General features: G+C 40.1%; 1 protein-coding gene across 2 annotated transcripts in view; it reads left to right on the top strand.

Moving 5' to 3' along the window:
- The first annotated feature begins 227 nt into the window (after positions 1–227).
- Positions 228–18,807, top strand: part of DMTF1 (cyclin D binding myb like transcription factor 1) — a 54,518-nt gene continuing 35,938 nt past the window's right edge. Inside the window, exons 1-5 of one of the 2 annotated variants that reach the window (XM_050936865.1) lie at positions 228–370; positions 13,831–13,947; positions 14,945–15,067; positions 16,177–16,271; positions 18,352–18,466. In XM_050936865.1, the coding sequence (XP_050792822.1) occupies positions 13,839–13,947; positions 14,945–15,067; positions 16,177–16,271; positions 18,352–18,466 (442 nt within the window). In that variant the 5' untranslated portion in view covers positions 228–370; positions 13,831–13,838. The remainder of the gene's footprint in view (positions 371–13,830; positions 13,948–14,944; positions 15,068–16,176; positions 16,272–18,351; positions 18,467–18,807) is intronic. The other variant, XM_050936866.1, reaches the window with a different exon arrangement.

Below are 18,807 nucleotides of genomic sequence, written 5' to 3'. Positions count from 1 at the left end.
TACCGCCGAAGCAGGGGCCTCCCGCCGCCGAATACCCCAGGCCACCTGAATCCTCTGGACGGCCCTGGTCACCAGTAAAGAAGTTTGAGAACCACTGAGAGAGAATCTCCCCTCAGCAGGGTGCACAGACGGGGATGGTGTGACCTTTCTCGCGCTCTCCCCCAGCCCGCCCAGTGCCGTGAGCTTTGTGGCGCCGCGCCCTGGCGGAAGCCGGTGGGCGGGGCGGAGGAGGCTCTTCCGGCGGCTCGCTGGCTGCCTGCGCCCGGGCCCCGCTGTTGCCTCCCCCGCTCGCTGCCGCTCTCGGCGCCTCCATCCTGGTACTTCAGAGTCTCCATCCTGGTTTCTCAAGTGCCCGGACCCAAAACAGGAAGTAAGTGCGAGGGGACCCGCGGGCTGCCGGGGCCAGGACCGGGAGCAGCCGGCCGCGGGGCGCGGCGCGGCGCGAGAGCCCGGTGGCGGGAGCGGCTCAGCCCCTCCCTCGCCCCCCTTCCTCCCACCGACGGCTGGCGGGGATAGGGAGCGGGGCTCGCCGCGGCCTCAGCTGCCGCAGCCGGGCGAGAAGAAGCCGCGGAGTCAGGAAAATGGCGCCGGAGCTAGCATGGGACCAAATGGCGGCGCTGCCGGGCGGGGAGTAGCGGGCGCCTGGCCCGGGGGCAGAGGCGGGAGAACCCCCCCCCGCCCCTCCCCCACACACGGAGCACGGAGTGGGGGGCAGCCCCTCCCCCATGGAGCTGTAACTCCTCGCCAGGAGGGAGGAGCTGGTGTACATGTGGGCGTGATTGTCACGGGTGGGGGCGAGGGCGTTATTACTGCAGCTACAAAACAGTGAAAATTGCAAAAACAGGTGAAATAGAAAATGAAAAATGCAAAGTGTTTTTAAAACGTATGGTGGTGAAAGCGGCCCAGAGGAGACTCATTGTGCGGGGGAGAGGTGCTTGTGAATTATTGTTTGTGCTTTAAAAAACATTGTTTTTGCGTTTTCCCTTGTTCTTTTTAAACCCGTGTGTTTAAATGTTAAAAGCCCAGCTGCAGAGCATGAGCAATGTGTAACATTTCTCCTTTCCTGGGTCTAGGGTATTTAAAATTCATGGGCTTTTGTTCTGGTAGGTGACATGATTTGGGATTGGGCTTTTTTTTTGGCAGTGGGTGTTACAGTAGGTTTTTGAAAGAGGACATTTACAAAAAGTGAGGATTTTCACTTAAATACAGAAAATTTCCAGAATTTATTTTTTCCACTAATTTGATAGTTATGCAGTAACCATGCAACATAATGCATCCTGTTAGGAGAACATCTGCATCCCGGTTTTATGGAAATTATTGTGCTTTGTTTTTGTTATGTAGTGAGTTCTGGCTATGATGGTGTATAATAAATTCACGGTAAATGCAAGTATATCCCTCACACAGCATCTCATTAAGCGATTCAAAGAAACTACAGCAGAGTATACTGTACACTGACCGAGAGTTACTGAAATTTTAGTTCACAGAAGTAGATAAGGATATTAACATAACCTGACAAAAGTTATTTATTGACAAACTTACAGTGTAATGTGTAGTTTGATATATTGACAATATTCAGGTGGTAATCATTTCACAAACATGAAGGATGTGAAGTGTCTTCATATTAAGTAAAAAGATACAGCTTGACAATGACTGCCATATAGATGAAGACAACTGTAACAAAGAAGGCACTGGAGTTTGGTTGGCATATGCCATCTGAACTTTATAAATATAGAAACCCTTTCTTCTTTGTAAACATTTGTGTAGTCAAAAAGAATTTGATTTTATAGTTGGTACTGTAAATAATAGGACTATCAGCTGAATCAGTAATAACCCACAGAGGTGTGGATCTTGCAACAGTTATAAGGGCTGGAACCTGAAACTGGCTCCCTGCAGAAACAGTTGTAGGATCAGAACTGAAATAATAACCATTTGTGTCAATATTTCAGTGTAGGTCACAGCACTCTTATTATTTATAGAATTTAATTCGTATGTTCAGTTATGCCTCTCAAAGCATCGGAGCTGTGGCTTTCCATTATAATTACAGTAGGTATAATACTGAACAACTTTTCATATTTCGTAATACACTGGCAAATTTTAATGTATCATAAAGTGAAGAGATAATTTTGAACATTAATAAAGAGATGGAATTTAAATATGCTTTTTCTTTAGTGTGTGTTAGTGTATACCAATCTATCAAGCTTTTTATCCACACCTATCCCAGTAGTTTTTAAAAGCCTCAGAAATGGCCTGCGGTCCAATTTTCCATTGTTCCATATGACGGATGAAGATATGGTATCCACTTCATATTGCAATGGTTCGATAAAACTGTACAGGCACACCAGTACCTCTTGAATACCGCATAAGAGCGGCCATATTGGGTCAGACCAATAGTCCATCTAGTCCAGTATCTTGTCTTCTGCCAGTGGCCAATACCAGGTGTTTCAGAAGGAGTGAACAGAACAGGTAATCATCAAGTGATCCATCCCTGTGGCCAATTCACAGCTTTTGGCACCATCCCTGCCATCCTGGCTAATAGCTTTTTTGAACCCTTCTGTAGTCTTGGCCTTCGCAGTATCCTCAGATAAAGAGATCCATGGGTTCACTGGGTATTGTCTGAAGAAATACTTCCTTTTGTTTTAAACCTGCTGCCTGTTAATTTAATTTGGTGACCTATAGTTTTTGTGTTAGGAAAAGGAGTAAATACTTCCTTATTTACCTTCTCCATACCCGTTATGATTGTGTAGACCTTTATTATATACCCCCTTAGTTGTCTCTTTTCCAAGCTGAAAAGTCCCAGTCTTGTTAATCTCTCCTCACATGGATAATTCACCTCGTCTCATTCCTTCTTTGACTTCATGAAGTTGTCAATTGCATGATGCAATAAATTAGAACAGTTTGTCCCAACATGTGTCTACTGTACCTTCTATCTCTTATGATAACCCATCTGTATAAATGTTGCTTTTGAACTCAGTTGACTTCATTTAAAATAAATTGTGAGATGTACATTGAATTTGCATAGATTCCATGTAAGAGGTTTTCTATGTGTGGACTGATTTTTTTCCCCTACTTTAGCAACTATTTAAGAAGATTTCCTTGTGACAGATTTTTTGAATCTGAAATACTTAACTGCTGGGTCTAATTTTGCTGTTACTGCAACATATGCTATTTGGACAACCAGAAGCAGCCAGTGTGAGTGAGAAGTCATGTTGTTTATGAAATAACTTACAAATGTGTGCCAGGTGGCCAGTGAAACCTGCTGATTATGACTGCATACATATTTATAAACTTACCGACTTTTTAATGAAAACACATTGAGAACACCTTAAAAGAGTTGGTTAGCTTTAAAGTACAAGGTGTTATAGTTTGTGTTATAATTAGGGCTGTTGATTAATCGCAGTTAACTCACGCAGTTAAAATGAATCACGATTAATCACAGTTTTAATCTGTTGGGACTTTTTGGTTCCTAATGAGTCTGATGCTGGATGGAATCAAGGGACTTCCATTCGATGCGATGCGATTCAATTTAATTCAACAAGGCTTTATTCAATATATACAAAAGGAGAGCCCCGGTACAAAAATCAGGCAGAGTCCCTTTCGCAAGGAGCCCCTCCCCTCGCTATTTTATAGCACATGGCACTTACATAAGAAGTTACATAACATGAACCTCTAACCAATCAGATTTAACCTTTCCATATATGGGTTTGTTTATCACCTGCTCATAGGTCTCCATTCCACGTGCTGAGCTCACCCCCCTCCTCCTGGCCTTCTCTGGAATGTTCCTGGGGTGGTGAGCCACAGCATGCTTCCCTATGCATAAGCACTCTGCAAACCACATTTTATCCAGAATGAACATAAGCGTACCCTTCAAGTCAAACTGCTAAACAATAGAATACCAATTGAAATGTATTAAATATTTTTCTACATGTTCAAATATATCGATTTCAGTTACAACCATACAAAAACAATGAGGAATCCTTTTATGTTTATGCCCAAATAAATTTGTTAGTCTCTAAGATGCTACAGGGTATGCTAAACTGCTCAAGATAGTTAAGACCAAAGCAAACTGTGAAGAACTTTAAAAAGATCTCACAAAACTAAGTGATTGGGCAACAAAATGGCAAATGAAATTTAATGTGGATAAATGTAAAGTAATGCACATTGGAAAAAATGTCAACTATATATACAAGATGATGGGGGCCAATTTAGCTGCAACGAATCAGGAAAAAGATCTTGGAGTCATCGTGGATAGTTCTCTGAAGATGTCCACGCAGTGTGCAGAGGCGGTCAAAAAAGCAAACAGGATGTTAGGAATCATAAAAGGGATAGAAAATAAGAAGGAGACTATATTATTGCCCTTATATAAATGATAGTACACCCACATCTTGAATACTGTGTACAGATGTGGTCTCCTCATCTCAAAAAAGATGTACTGGCACTAGAAAAGGTTCAGAGAAGGGCAACTAAAATGATAAAGGGTTTGGAACGGGTCCCATATGAGGAGAGATTAAAGAGGCTAGGACTTTTCATCTTGGAAAAGAGACTAAGGGGGGATATGATAGAAGTATATAAAATCATGAGTGATGTGGAGAAAGTAGCTAGGAAAAATTATGTACTTATTCCCATAATACAAGAACTAGGGGTCACCAAATGAAATTAATAGGCAGCAGGTTTAAAACAAATAAAAGGAAGTTCTTCACACAGCGCACAGTAAACTTGTGGAACTCCTTGCCTGAGGAGGTTGTGAAGGCTAGGACTATAACAGGGTTTAAAAGAGAATAAACTCATGGCGGTTAAGTCCATTAATGGCTATTAGCCAGGATGGGTAAGGAATGGTGTCCCTAGGCTCTGTTTGTCAGAGGGTGGAGATGGATGGCAGAAGAGAGATCACTTGATCATTACCTGTTAGGTTCACTCCCTTGGGGGCACCTGACATTGGCCACTGTTGGTAGACAGGATACTGGGCTAGATGGACCTTTGGTCTGACCCAGTATGGCCATTCTTATGGTCTTAAGGATGCCTCGTTCTTGCTGATACAGACTAACATGATTACCACTCTGAAACAGAATACAAAGTGTACAGTGCTCACTTCATATTTTTATTATAAATATTTGCACTGTTAAAATGATCATGTGCCAGCAATGTCCCTCTGCCATGTACATTGGCCATACTGGACAGTCTCTGCGCAAAAGAAAAAATGGACAAAATCAGACATGAAGAATTATAACATTCAAAAACCAGTCGGAGAACACTTCAACCCCCCTGGACACTCAATTACAGACCTACAAGTTGCAATACTCCAACAACAAAACTTCAAAGACAGACTCCAATGAGAAACTGCAGAATTGGAATTAATTTGCAAACTGGACACCATTAAATTAGGCTTGAATAAAGAGTGGGAGTGGATGGGTCATTACACAAAGTAAAATCTGTTTCCCCATGCCAATTTTTCCCCTACTGTTACTCACAGCTTCTTGTCAACTGTTTGAAATGGGCCATACGGATTATCACTACAAAAGTGTTTTTTCCTTCTCCTGGTAATAGCCCACCTTAACTGATTACTCTTGTTATAGTTAGTATGGCAACACCTGTTTTTTCATGTCCTCTGTGTGTGTATATATATATTCCTACTGTATTTTCCAACACATGCATCCGATGAAGTGGGTTTTAGCCCACGAAAGCTTATGCTCAAATAAATTTGTTAGTCTCTAGGGTGCCACAAGTACTCCTTGTTCTTTTTAAAAGAAATACTATTTTTCAATTCACCTCATACAAGTATTGTAGTGCTATCTTTATCGTGAAAGTGCAACTTACAAATATACATTTTTTTGTTATATAGCTCCACTCAAAAACAAAACAATGTAAAACTTTAGAGCCTATAAGTCCACTCGGTCCTCCTTGTTTATCCAATCACTAACAAGAGAAACAAGTTTGTTTACATTTACTGGAGATAATGCTGCCCACTTCTTATTTAGAATTTCATATGAAAGTGAAAACAGGTTTTCACATGGCACCGTTGTAGCCAGCACTGCAAGTTATTTATGTGCCAAATATGCTAAATGTTCATATACCTCTTCATGCCTCGGCCACCATTCCAGAGGAAGTGCTTCCGTACTGATGACGCTCGTTTAAAAAAAAATGCATTGATTAAATTTGTGACTGAATTCCTTAGGGGAGAATTGTATGTCTCCTAGTCTGTTTTACCCGCATTCTGCCATATATTTCATGTTATAGCAGTCTCGGATGACGACCCAGCACATGTTCGTTTTAAGAACACTTTCACCGCAGATTTGACAAAACACAAAGAGGGCACCAGTGTGAGATTTCTAAAGATAGCTACAGCAATCTACTCAAGGTTTAAGAAGCTGAAGTGGCTTCTGAAATCTGAGAGGGATGAGGTGTGGAGCATGCTTTCAGAAGTCTTAAAAGAGCAACACTTTGATGTGGAAACTACAGAACCCGAACCACCAATAAAGAAAATCAACCTTCTACTGGTGGCATCTGACTCAGATGATGAAAATGAACATGCATCGGATAGTTGTCAAGCAGAAGCCATCATCAGCATGGATGCATGTCCTCTGGAATGTGGTTGAAGCATGAATCTTTATCGCTTCTGGCACATAAATATCTTGTGACACCAGTTACAACAATGTCATGCGAACGCCTGTGACATTGTAAACAAGAAGTGCGCAGCATTATCTCTTGCAAATCTAAACAAACTTATTTGGGCAATTGGCTGAACAAGAAGTAGGACTGAGTGGACTTGTAGGCTCTAAAGTTTTACATTGTTTTATTTTGGATTCAAGTAACTTTTGTAGATGATTCAACATTTGTAAGTTCAACTTTCATGAAAACGAGATTACACTACAGTACTTGTATTAGATTAATTGAAAAATGCATTTTTTTAAGAGTACAAATATTTGTAGTCAAAAATAAAGTGAGCACTGTACACTTGATATTCTGTGTTGTAACTGAAATCAATATATTTGAAAATGTACAAAACATCCAAAAATATTTAAATAAATGGTATTCTGTTATTGTTTAACAGCACAATTAATCGCATGATTGATTTTTTTTTTTTTATTGCGTGATTTTTTTAAAAGCTTGACAACCCTAGTTATAATCTTGGTTACAATTTTGATAGTCTTGAATAACTACACTGATGTCCTATCAATTCCAATGTTGTTGCTTCAGTTTAATTTCACTGTCTCTGATAGCATCTTGTTGCATGAAATCAAACTTTAAAAAGGAGTACATTTTTACCCAGTGAAATTAGCAGTGTGGATCCATTGGAAATGGACTCATTTGTGACACTTGACGGGGAGGACTAGATCTGAAATCAAGTTAGTAGATAGAGAGCAATTGCCACTGCTTTGTTCATTTCCTGCTTAATAAAAGGTAATATTTCTTCTTAAATTAGTTCAGACTAAGCATTAGATCCAATGATGAGTGTATAAAAACAGTTTCTGCAGAACTTGCTGTAGTCCTCAGTACAGTTACATAGTGCAATCTCATGACTGAGAGCACTATAGAACTTTTGTTACTGAAAATCACAATTCACAATTTTCATCACTTAATGTAAAATCGGCATTGTTAGAGATTAGGGGAACCCACTGTACACCTCATAATTTTCTGAAACAGGTTAACATTACTGCACTGTGTAGTTTCAGCGAAAACGACGAAAAGTCTTTGTGGCACCTTAGAGACTAACACATTTATTTGGGCATAAGCTTTTGTGGGCTAGAACGAATCAGATGCATGGATTGAAAAATACAGGAACAGGTATAAATACACGAATGGATGGGAGTTGCCTTAACAAGTGTGAGGTCTTAGCTGCTATGAACAATAATCCCTGAATCTTTACTATCCATATTAAGAAAAAAACATTAAAATAGTCTGCCCATAAGCATTGTTTAACCCACACCATGTGTTCAGTTTCATATAGAACTCTGTTGAAATCCCATATGATTATTAATTTACAGCGAATATTGTTCAGGTGCACTTCCTAACAAAGCAATCTGTAAACTATAGGACAGGGGTCAGCAACCTTTCAGAAGTGGTGTGCCGAGTCTTCTTTTATTCACTCTAAATTAAGGATTACATGTGCCAGTAATACATTTTAGTGTTTTTAGAAGATCTCTTTCTGTAAGTCTATAATATATAACTAAACTATTGTTGTATGTAAAGTAAATAAGGTTTTTAAAATGTTTAAGAAGCTTCATTTAAAATTGAATTAAAATGCAGAGCCCCCCGGACTGGTGGCCAGGACCCGGGCAGTGTGAGTGCCACTGAAAATCAGCTCGCGTGCTGCCTTCGGCACACGTACCATAGGTTGCCTACCCCTGATGTAGGAAATCACTCATTTAGGGAACATTAGGATCCAAACCATTCACATACTATCTATCTTCACAACCACTCATAATAAATATTCATACTATTCCCCTTAATATAATGTTCAGGGGATAATCTAGTACAAACCTACACCCTTCCGCATAGCAAACACCATCAAACATAGTATGTACTCAGATTTCTTAAGTTTGTTTATGGAGAATGCATACAAGGATGAGCAGTGTAGCAAACTGTATGAGAGACTAAAAAATAAGTTGTTTTGGAAATGGAGAAATTGTATGTTGGTAATGTCAAAATTTTAGATTATCAGAAACGATAGGGCCATGATTGTGCATTTGACTTTTATGAGTAAATGGATTGAGGATGGAAGTAGTTTTTGTGTTGGAAGAGATTTATGTTGTGTGTGTGCTGAAGGAAGCTTAACTATGGTTTAGTGCCAATGGTAAGATTCAACAGTCATTGTGATAAATTGAAGACCTCCAGGAAGAATGTTTTCCCTACAATCAGTATCAGGGAAGTCTTCATTAAAATGCCTTGTCACCTCCAGCAGTGCTCTGCACTCTGCTGTGTTCTGTATAAGAATGTTAGTCTATCAGTGAATTGTCGGTCAGGGTCATTATTCAATTATAATGTGCCCATTCCTATAGTATCTGAGAATATCAAACAGAATAACTTAGCCTAAGGTTTACAAAAGTAGTCATTAAAGTTCTGAAAGCTGTTTATTTAATAAACAATTTTCCAGAATTGTTTAATCTTGAATTTCTGTTAGATTAGCTATCTCATACCTGTGGTATGTACACACTCACACTTTGTTGTCTCTGTCTAAATGTACATATCTCAAAGAGTTTCCCTCACTTTCCCGTCACCCTTTAATTCATAATCTAAAAGAGTGCACTGACTGGAAGTGTTTCATGATGCTTAGATTTGATTTTCCTTTTCAAGTTGCTTCTCAATAATAGTTTTGCTACTGGGCCCTGATCCAAAGCCTGTTGAAGTCAGTGGGAGTCTCCATTGACTTCAGTGCTCTTTAAATCAGGCCATTGTTACCTAAGATCAGAAACTATGATTTCATATGTGCTAAACCTGAAACAGGGATGAAACTGAAAGTAAAAAACCAAAACACCATCACCAACATAATTTTCTCTAGAAGATCTGTGCCTCAAGTCAGTGTCTCCCCATCTCTTCTCTTTAACCTTGACTTTGGCATACATCATTCTCAGGGGTAAGACATTTGGCAACAAGCATGGTATTCTGCTGGGTCTGGGGTTTATGTTGGGGAGTGCTACCTTCATTGTATAATCCTATCTTGTCTTGTGACTCCAAGGGGATTTGGCTCCATGGGGAGTTTGTGGTAGATAGGGAGTAGCTGGAACTCTGATGATTTCTGTTGCATCATCTTTAGCTGACTCTGAAGGTACCCATGCAGATATTTCAGTGGGAGAAGATGCTGCCCCAAGCATCATTAACTTCTCCTATGATTGCTGCTGCATAGCCATGAAAGATGACGCAACAAGGGCGAGAAAGTGGCCATCTCCTGTCTCTGCTTGCCTTGGGGAAATTCCATTTCATGAGGACTGTTGCGTTGGAAGGCTGTACCCCACTCCAAGATATTTCTTTCTTTCTTTCTCCTGCCCCACCTTCCACACCTTCAGCTTTCTGGCTTCTCAAACACCTCTATAATTTTTCAGCAGCTTTACTGAGACAATAATGCTAACTGCTCTGCATTCTCAACAATTACTCTGTACAACCAAAATTATATTGCCAACTTAGGAGCCTACCCCTGTGCCAAAATGTCTCAGAGAGAGCCTTCCACTGCACTCCAACCAGTCCTAAATGCCTGTGGGAAAGGAAGGGCAGCAGGGCAGAGGAAAGCTCAGCTGTCAGATCTCTTTATTCGGTTTTCATTGTGGATGCCTACAATAAAAACCCTGCCCTGTATTTCCCAGCATTTATAGTGCTAGAACTTCCTCCCCTCCAAGATGAATAAAAATGAGCCTTTAGTGAAAAACATGGTTGAAATGTGCTTTTATAAGCAATTTAGTCTCATCTGTCTTCCACACTGTAGTGGGATCCATTGAAGTCCTGGAAGGAAAAACAACAGACTTAGAGAGAGAGAGAGTGTGTAATGGGTGGAAATAATCATACACTAATTGCTGCTAAATAAGAGTGCTTCATTTGAAGACACTTTTCTATGAGGATTGTAACTACAACACTCCCATGTGATCCCATGCCAGTTAAAAACTGTCTAGAACAGTGGTCCCCAACGTGGTGCCCGCAGGTTCTGTGGTGCCCGCTGGGGCATTTATGTGCACCCACCTAGTTCCCAGCAGGGGAGAGAAGCTGCGGCCCCACACCTGCCAGGGACAGAGAACTCTAGGGCTGCAGGCACCAGTGTTCTCAGTCCCTGGCAGGTGCGGGGCCGCGGCTTAAGCCGGAGAGAAGCCGCGGCCCTGCGCCTGCTGGGGACAGAGAACTTGGGCTGCAGGCACTGGTGTTCTCAGTCCCCGACAGGTGCAGGGCCCACCTAGTGCCCAGTAGAGAAGAGAATCGGGGGCCCGGCACCTGCTGGGGACAGAGTACTCCAAGGCTGCGGGCACCGTTGTTTTCTGTCCTCGTGGCTTCTCTCCGGCTTCTCGCTTCTCTCCTGATTCATATATTATGTAATATTAAATATATTTTTTATATTATTTAATGTACAAATACAAAATAAGCCTTGAAAAATTGTTGGCGCCCACTACACTCTTCTGAAAACATGAATGTGCTGCTGGCCACAAAAAGCTTGGGGACCACTGGTCTGGAAAGTACAAATGTGCTGTGACAATAAAGGGTCCTATTCTCACTTCCGTCAAAAGAACAAGTGAGGAATTTTCCTCTGTTTGCCCACCTCTCAAACATTAAACTAAAGAATCAAGGTTCAAGTCTAAAGAAGTTATAGTCCACCTATTAATAAAACATATTGAATATTTCTCAGTCCCCACATGGGCTAAGGATGCATGTTCCAGTCCCTTAAAATCAGCAACATAACTTTTTCAACTAATACTGCTTGCAGATTAGTTTGCTCTAGGTTATCAACAGCATTCAGAATTCTCACCATAATGAAGAGATAACAAAATTTCATCCTAGGAAGCAATCATCATTACACATATTTTAAATGGCTGGTTGCTTTAAAGTGGAATCCCTCCAACCAGCACCAGAATTGACATGCATGGTTTGTGATGCTTTCTAAGATGATGAATTCATTTTAAATGCCAACAATGGTCTTATCCTCTCTAGTAATTACAGCAGTTGCTGACAGTAACTTCAGTAACTAATTAGACAAAGTGATTCTATCTAAAATAATAGGAGTTTTTTGCCAAAGCAGTAGCACTCAAGGAACACTATCAATTTAAAATGTAGATTGTAAATTCCTTATGGTAGGGACTGTCTGTATAGACCCTAGCACAATGGGACCCTGGCCTGGTTGGGATCATCTGTAGGAGTTACTGTCAATAATAATCGCTTATAAAACATGAGTTAAAAGTTGTTGCTGGTACTATATTGCCCTTGTGACCCTTTTTCAGTGTTTTGGGGGGTTTAAAATAACATTTTCTAGGTTTAAAAAAAAAATTATGTCTACTGTTGCTGTGTGGAAGAGCCACTCACAAAAAAGGAGCGGGAGGTGGATGGGAAATGGTGGCATCCTCCTTCTAGTGGCAGGTGTGGTCTTATTTAACATCCTAATTAAAGATCCAGAAGCTAAAGTAAACAACCCATTAATAAAATTCTCAGATGAAAAATTTCACAAGTAGTAGAGAGGACAAAAAAAAATATAAAAAAGACTTGAAGGCCTTAGAAACATGGGCAGAGAGAGTACATGAGATTTGAAAAAAATGAAAGGTAATACATCTAGTGAAGAAGAATCCAAAACCATGGTACGGTATGTAGTGGGATAGAGAAACCTGAGAAGCAGCTGCAAGAGACCAGGGGCTGTTAATGGACAGCAAATTCATGCTTCACTACTCTTTAGTAACCAAAGAGGCCAGTGCATCTTTGGCTGCATATGCAGCTCAATATTGTACACCTCTACTCCAATAGAACGTGACCTGATATAACACGAATTCGGATATAACGTGATAAAGCAGCGGGGAGCCCCGGGCTCTTTAAAGCGCCACCTGAGCCCCGCTGCTTTACCGCATTATATCCGAATTCGGGTGGAGCCCCGGATCCTTTAAATCACTGCTCGAGGCAGCCGGGCTCGGGCGGTGATTTAAAGGGCCAGAGGCTCTGGCCGCTGCAAGTAGCCCCAGGCCCTTTAAATCCCCACCCGAGCCCCACTGCCAGAGCTTCGGTGGTGATTTAAAGGGCCCGGGGCTCCAGCCGCTGAGGACCGCATTATATCAGGATAGAGGTGTAGATAAGAGAGGTAGTTGTCCTTCCCAGTACTGGTTTGGTATGACCACAGCTGAAATATTGCATTAATTTCTGGGCACCACGTTACCAGAAAGATATGGACAAACTGGAAGGACTTTAGAGAAGAGCAGCAGAAAGAAATGATCAGAGGCCTAAAGGGGTTTGCTTATGAGGAAAGATTAAGGCTCCAATCCTTCGAAGATTTACACACACAACTAACTTTAAGCACGTGAATACATATTTGTAGTATTGAGGCCTTGAAAAGAGCCAGTTGCATATAGCTTGGCTAAGCAATGCCTAAGGAGAATAATGTGACAGTCTATGCATGATTGAAGGGTATAAACATTAAGGGAGAAGAAGAATTATTATTATTATTTATTATTATATGGCAGATTGGGATATGAATAGGAGTAATGGAATGAAACTGAGAAAGTGAAAATCTGTACCTGTGTATCAGTACTTACTGACAGTGAGATGTATTGTGGAATAGATCCCTAAAGGAAGTACTGGCAGCCCCATTAGTTGGACTTCTTAAATTCAGTGGGATGAAGCAGTAGTAAATGCATTGTAGGGAACAGTCATGGCAGGAAGGAAGATGGACTAAGTGATCTGCTAGGTCCTTTTATTTCTAATACTTGTGGTTCTTCCAATGTTTCAAACTAAATACTTTCTATTTACATTAATAAAAAAAGTCACTTAGGGAGCTTATGCAGAACCTAACTTCCCTTCTGAAAATGGCAGATGCACCTAAAGTGTGAAGTTGGGCTCCTGTGTGCATATTTTAGGCACCTAGATGGCTTTGAAATGTTCTTATAATTTATAAAAATGTGTATGACAAATGTACAGGAAAGCAGTTGTGTTGTGGAATAGTGTTTAAGCACGGATGAAAAGTCAAGTCAAGAATGCTTTTCAAACCTCGACTTGCTCAGGCCATACAATGAGTCAGTATCAGAGCAAAGATAGAACCCAGATCTCCTGACTCCCAGGTCCCTAAAGGAGTTTTGTACTACTCATTAAATGCAAGAGAAAGAATATGTCGTACATTGAAAGTAGGAGCTTGCTCAAAGAAGACTTAATTTTTTTTCTTCTGTTCAGATTTGAGTATGAGCACAGTTGAAGAAGAGTCTGACACAGTGACAGTAGAAACCGTGAACTCTGTGACTTTGACCCAGGACACCGAAGGGAACCTTATACTTCATTGCCCTCAGAATGGTATAGAGAATTATACCAGTGTTTGTATTCTCTCTCTCTCTCATATTGGTTCTATTTATTTTGAAACTGTTTTCAACCTCCCTCTCCACCTGTGTCCCTCCAAGTGAGATGTTATCAGTTGGATTGTCTTTGCTGTCCATGCTGAGGTTCTGTCTGCTTTGGGCTAGCGCAGGACATTTTTTGTTCTAGGACCTCCCTTTCTCAGGATTTCCTTTTAGCTGTCTTTAAAGCTCTGTGTAAGAACTTTCCTTTCAGATAACATTTTTCTTGGGTATGTTGTCTTGCTTGTTGTCATCAAGTTTTCCCTTCAGTTGACTTGAATTTTTTTAAGTGGTTGGTTCCTGGGCCATTTACTCTGTTATTAGTTATTTCCTGACACTAGTATAGCATCTCTTACACCTTTAACTGGTGCATTATAAAAACAACATATTAAAAATACAGATCTTGACTTCTTTTGGTCACACTGGCTTGTTAATAGCTTCTATTTTATAATTTTACAAATGTACCAGTATACACTTTAATCCTACAGAGAATTTACATACTTGCTTAATTTTAAGCACATGAGTAGCTGATTGACTTCAGTGGGACTACTCTCATTCTTGGAGTTGAGCACCAGCATGGTTATTTGCAGCCTCAGGGGCTTGCTTTGCTTCTGAGAGGATTCAGATGTTGAGACCATAAGGGACCATTGTGATCTTCTACTCTGGCCTCTTGAACAACACAGGCTTTAGGACTTCCCTGGATTAATTGCTGTTTGAACTAGAGTATATCTTTATAAAAAGCATCCAATCTTGATTTTAAAATTTCCAGTGACAAAGAATCCTCTGGTAAACTGTTGCAATGGCTAATCACCCACACTATTAACATGGTTTAGCAAGAGTGTAGGTAGAAAAGAAAACACTTGAATGAGAGCACCGAGCAAGATTTCAACAATGTTTGGTCAGCAAAAGATTCATTATGTTAATAGAAAGGGCTCTGGATGTGTTTTTGTTACTAGAAGCTGATGAAGTAGACTCAGAAGACAGCACTGAACCTCCACACAAGAGACTTTGCTTATCATCAGAGGATGATCAGAGTATTGATGATTCCACTCCATGCATTTCTGTTGTTGCAGTTCCAAGTAAGTCCACTGAACACTAATCAAAGTGCACATTATATTTATGTTCTGGCGCTCCTGAAGCATTGAAAGACTTGCCAGAAACAGACAGGAGTGAAGGAGCTTCATCACTGCCCTAAACGTCAGAGGCGTAATAGAAACATCATGATGATTCTTGGAGCAAAAAAAAATTAGGAATATTTTAGAACACTTTATTTTGTCAGAGTTTCTATCAATATTTTACACTTTTGTGTCACCCTTAAGTCATAGAACACTTACAACAAGCTGTATATGTACACTATCAATGAAGTAAACCCAGTTGTTGGATAGAGAGTAGCAACCAACTAGCAGCATATGTACCACTCGGGGAGGCAGAGTTGGGAGGACACCAACAGAGACACTCTGTTCCTACTAAAAGAGTACAGGATCTTTATGTCCAAACAGAACAGTTGGGCTTTCCATGTTTGAGGTCATACCTGAAAGATCCACATATTTGCAGAGAACTGTGTGGTGCTTGAGTTATTTACCACAGTATAATAGAGAATTGACTCAAGCTTGCAAGGGTTTGAACCTGTGGTTCTAGTGAGTCTGGATATTCCAAAATACTAAACACACTACTTTTTGGCCTGTTTTAATGAAGTAAAGCATCTAGAACTTTGCTGGGACTTTATTCATTGATATTTTTACAAATGCAAACACTGTAATGTTGGAGTTACAGGAAAAATAAGCTTTAAAAGTTGCTGCCAACTGGTTTGAAAGCTGTACACTAATAGTCATTGGCGAGTAATGAAAACAAAATATAGAACAGAAAAAGAAACCTTCACATTATGCTGTTTGCACCCAGTTATTTAAAACTCACTTTAATTTTTGTTTCACATTCAGTTTTACAACATGAATCTACCAACAAGTGGTAGATGTCCTACTTGTGTATGTCCTGGTTTTAAAATCCTTATTTGAACTTCATAAAGCAAAGTATTAGCAAGCATCTTAGTGTTTTTACTAAGCCAAAAAATCAGTGTCAGAGCACAGCTTTATTCTGATTTGCAGACCAAGTACTGTGTTGTGTAAATCCTGTAGTCTACATATCAAATACTCCAGAAAAAAACTTGGCTACTAATTTACATGTTTTGAAGTTTCAGAAAATGATCAGAGCTTTGAGGTGACCATGACTGCTACCACTGAGGTAGCAGATGATGAGATTAATGAAGGAACTGTTACTCAGATCCAGGTATGGTAAAGCTTCAGGCTTGGTCCAAGGGCTTTTAATTAACTTGCCTCTGCATATTCATATTAAATTAAGAAGCAAAAAGTTTTGATTAATTGGGCACTGTGTGTCGTGTTCGTGAAACTAACCTACAGTGACACTGGTCTTGTTTGGAAGATTCTGTTCAATAAAAATACATTTTAATTTTTCAAAGGAAAACATGATTTGGTGAAATTTTCTGTACACGGATTGGTGCACTTAGTTATGACATGTGTAGCACACATGCTTTGATTTGTTTTAGAGAAAGCCATATTGAAAGATAAGATGGCTGGGCCACTACTGCAGGTGGTGGTGTTTAGGGGAAAATAAGTTTTACAATCCTTATGGTAGAACCTTTCAGGTGGTACCACTGTCGAGAGAGAAATGTTTAAACCTAAAAATACTCAGCTCTAATACAGCACACTTCACATTAAAAAGCGACATAGATGTTGGGCCCAATCCGTTCTCCACTGAAGTCAGTTTTAACTTCAGTTGGTATAGGACTGAGCCCATTATCTAATTAATCCTCACAACACCTTTGAGAGTTAAGATAGTAAGTATTATTATCTCTATTGGGTGTGGAGTTTACAGCTCCCATCTCTCCAGAGATGTTCCAGCAAGAACAGTGGGGGCCAACTGGACCTATTTGCGATTACTCTGCTCCCATCTGGCCACTGCCAACCCTTTTGGGTCAGAGTTTTAAAATCCCTACCTTCCCTGGAGGTTACAGCAATGCTTTCTGAGGCCTGATCTATACCTAAAACTTAGGTCGACCTAGCTACATTGCTCAGGGCTATGAAGAAATTCATGCACATTGTGATGTAGTTCGGTTGACTGAAGCCTCACTGTAGATGCAGCTAGGTTGACAGAAGAATTCTTCCTTTTACCTAGCTATTGCCTCTCAGAGAGGTGACATATCTGCACTGACAGAAAAACACCTTCTGTGCTACAGTTTCACAGTTGCAGGGCAGTAGCTGTGCTTCTGTAGCTGCTGTAATGTATACATACCCTAAATCTCTGAATGTTTTTTTTCTTTACTTTTCTCTTCTTGCTGTCGAATCCCCTATTTAAGGTGCATATCACCTGACTCCACTCACTACAAATACAGTTCTGCCATATCCAGTGTCTGCAGAACTACCAGTTATATTTTCCCCCACACCATCTTACCTGTCTTCAATCTTCTGGTCCTTGCTCATGCTATTTCCTCCTCTTATGTCTGCCCTCCTCATATCCCATGCATTTCCTAACAAATTGCAATTTTACAGTGGAGGTTACAGTTGGGTTCTAAACTATTTGATTGTCCACTTATAATTGTATACTTTATGAGTTGTGTTAACTGGGTGTTCTTTACAAATATTTAACAAATAGAATAATAAAATATACTAAAATTAATAATTTAATGCTAAATGACAAATGTAATTGTCATAAAATTAATACATCAGATGGACACAAGTAACGACGGATTTAAGCCAATATCTGAATAAAGAATAAACTTTTTAAAAGAAGATCTTTTCCTTACAGGGCACAAAAGCTGTGTTGTTAGAGATTGTATGTACTTTGTTTTTTTGTGAAGCTTCTTGTAAATATCAATCATTTCTCTTGATGGTGTGTAAAGTAGGCTCACTGCAAGGAGAGAAAGACAAGGGAAAACACAGATCTTAGTTTCTAAACCTTCACCTTATGCAGAATATAGAGTAGCGGAGGAGGAGTGTACATTACAGTAGATAAGCAAATGATTCAATATATCCTACAATTTATAAAAAATAGAATATATATCAGTGCCATTACTGCGAGAAAATTGGTATGTATTTTGTAAAAGATGATGGGGAAGAGATATTAGTTTAAACTAGCCATGAGTATGATGGGTAAAAGTGTTGCTTAAAAAAGGAAAATATCCTGGGAGTGCCCTGCCTAAAACAAATACACTTAATTAGCAGCCAGCAAGGTGAACTAGTATGACAGCCATCTTTTTTCCACTTACACTTTCCAGGTATTGCATGTTAAATTCTAGGTGGGGGAATGAATGTTAAATCAGTTAACAAGGTACTTTTCAATTCTTTTCAAGATTCTTCAGAATGAACAACTGGATGAAATCTCTACTCTAGGCAGTGAAGAAGTGTCAGCTGTTAGTCAAGCCTGGTTTACAACCAAAGAGGATAAGGATTCTCTAACAAACAAAGGTAGGATATGTAGGCCCAAATTCTCCCATTGGTTGCCAGAAGATGAGCTGATCTCTGTAATGTGTGTATGAGGGTACTTTTTAGGCTGCATAAAAAACCCTGTATTCTGGTGCAGGGTGGTCTATCACTTTCATTCACTGTCCTGATTGGATGCATGCTTGCTTTTAAGAGCCATTAGTTTCCCCCATCTTTTCCATCTCCATTTTTTCCTCTGTTCTGCACAGGTTCTAATCTCCACGGTGCTCAATTCAAGAAATGAGGTGGGTTGGGGGCAGAGTAGCAAAGAGACTGCTTTCCATTTCAGGAGGCTGGGGCTAAAGTAGTTGAGACGCCTCATGACA

The sequence above is a fragment of the Gopherus flavomarginatus genome, chromosome 1, assembly GCF_025201925.1.
Source record: "Gopherus flavomarginatus isolate rGopFla2 chromosome 1, rGopFla2.mat.asm, whole genome shotgun sequence".
Taxonomy (NCBI): Eukaryota; Metazoa; Chordata; order Testudines; family Testudinidae; genus Gopherus; species Gopherus flavomarginatus.
This window is presented reverse-complemented; position numbering and strand designations above follow the sequence as displayed.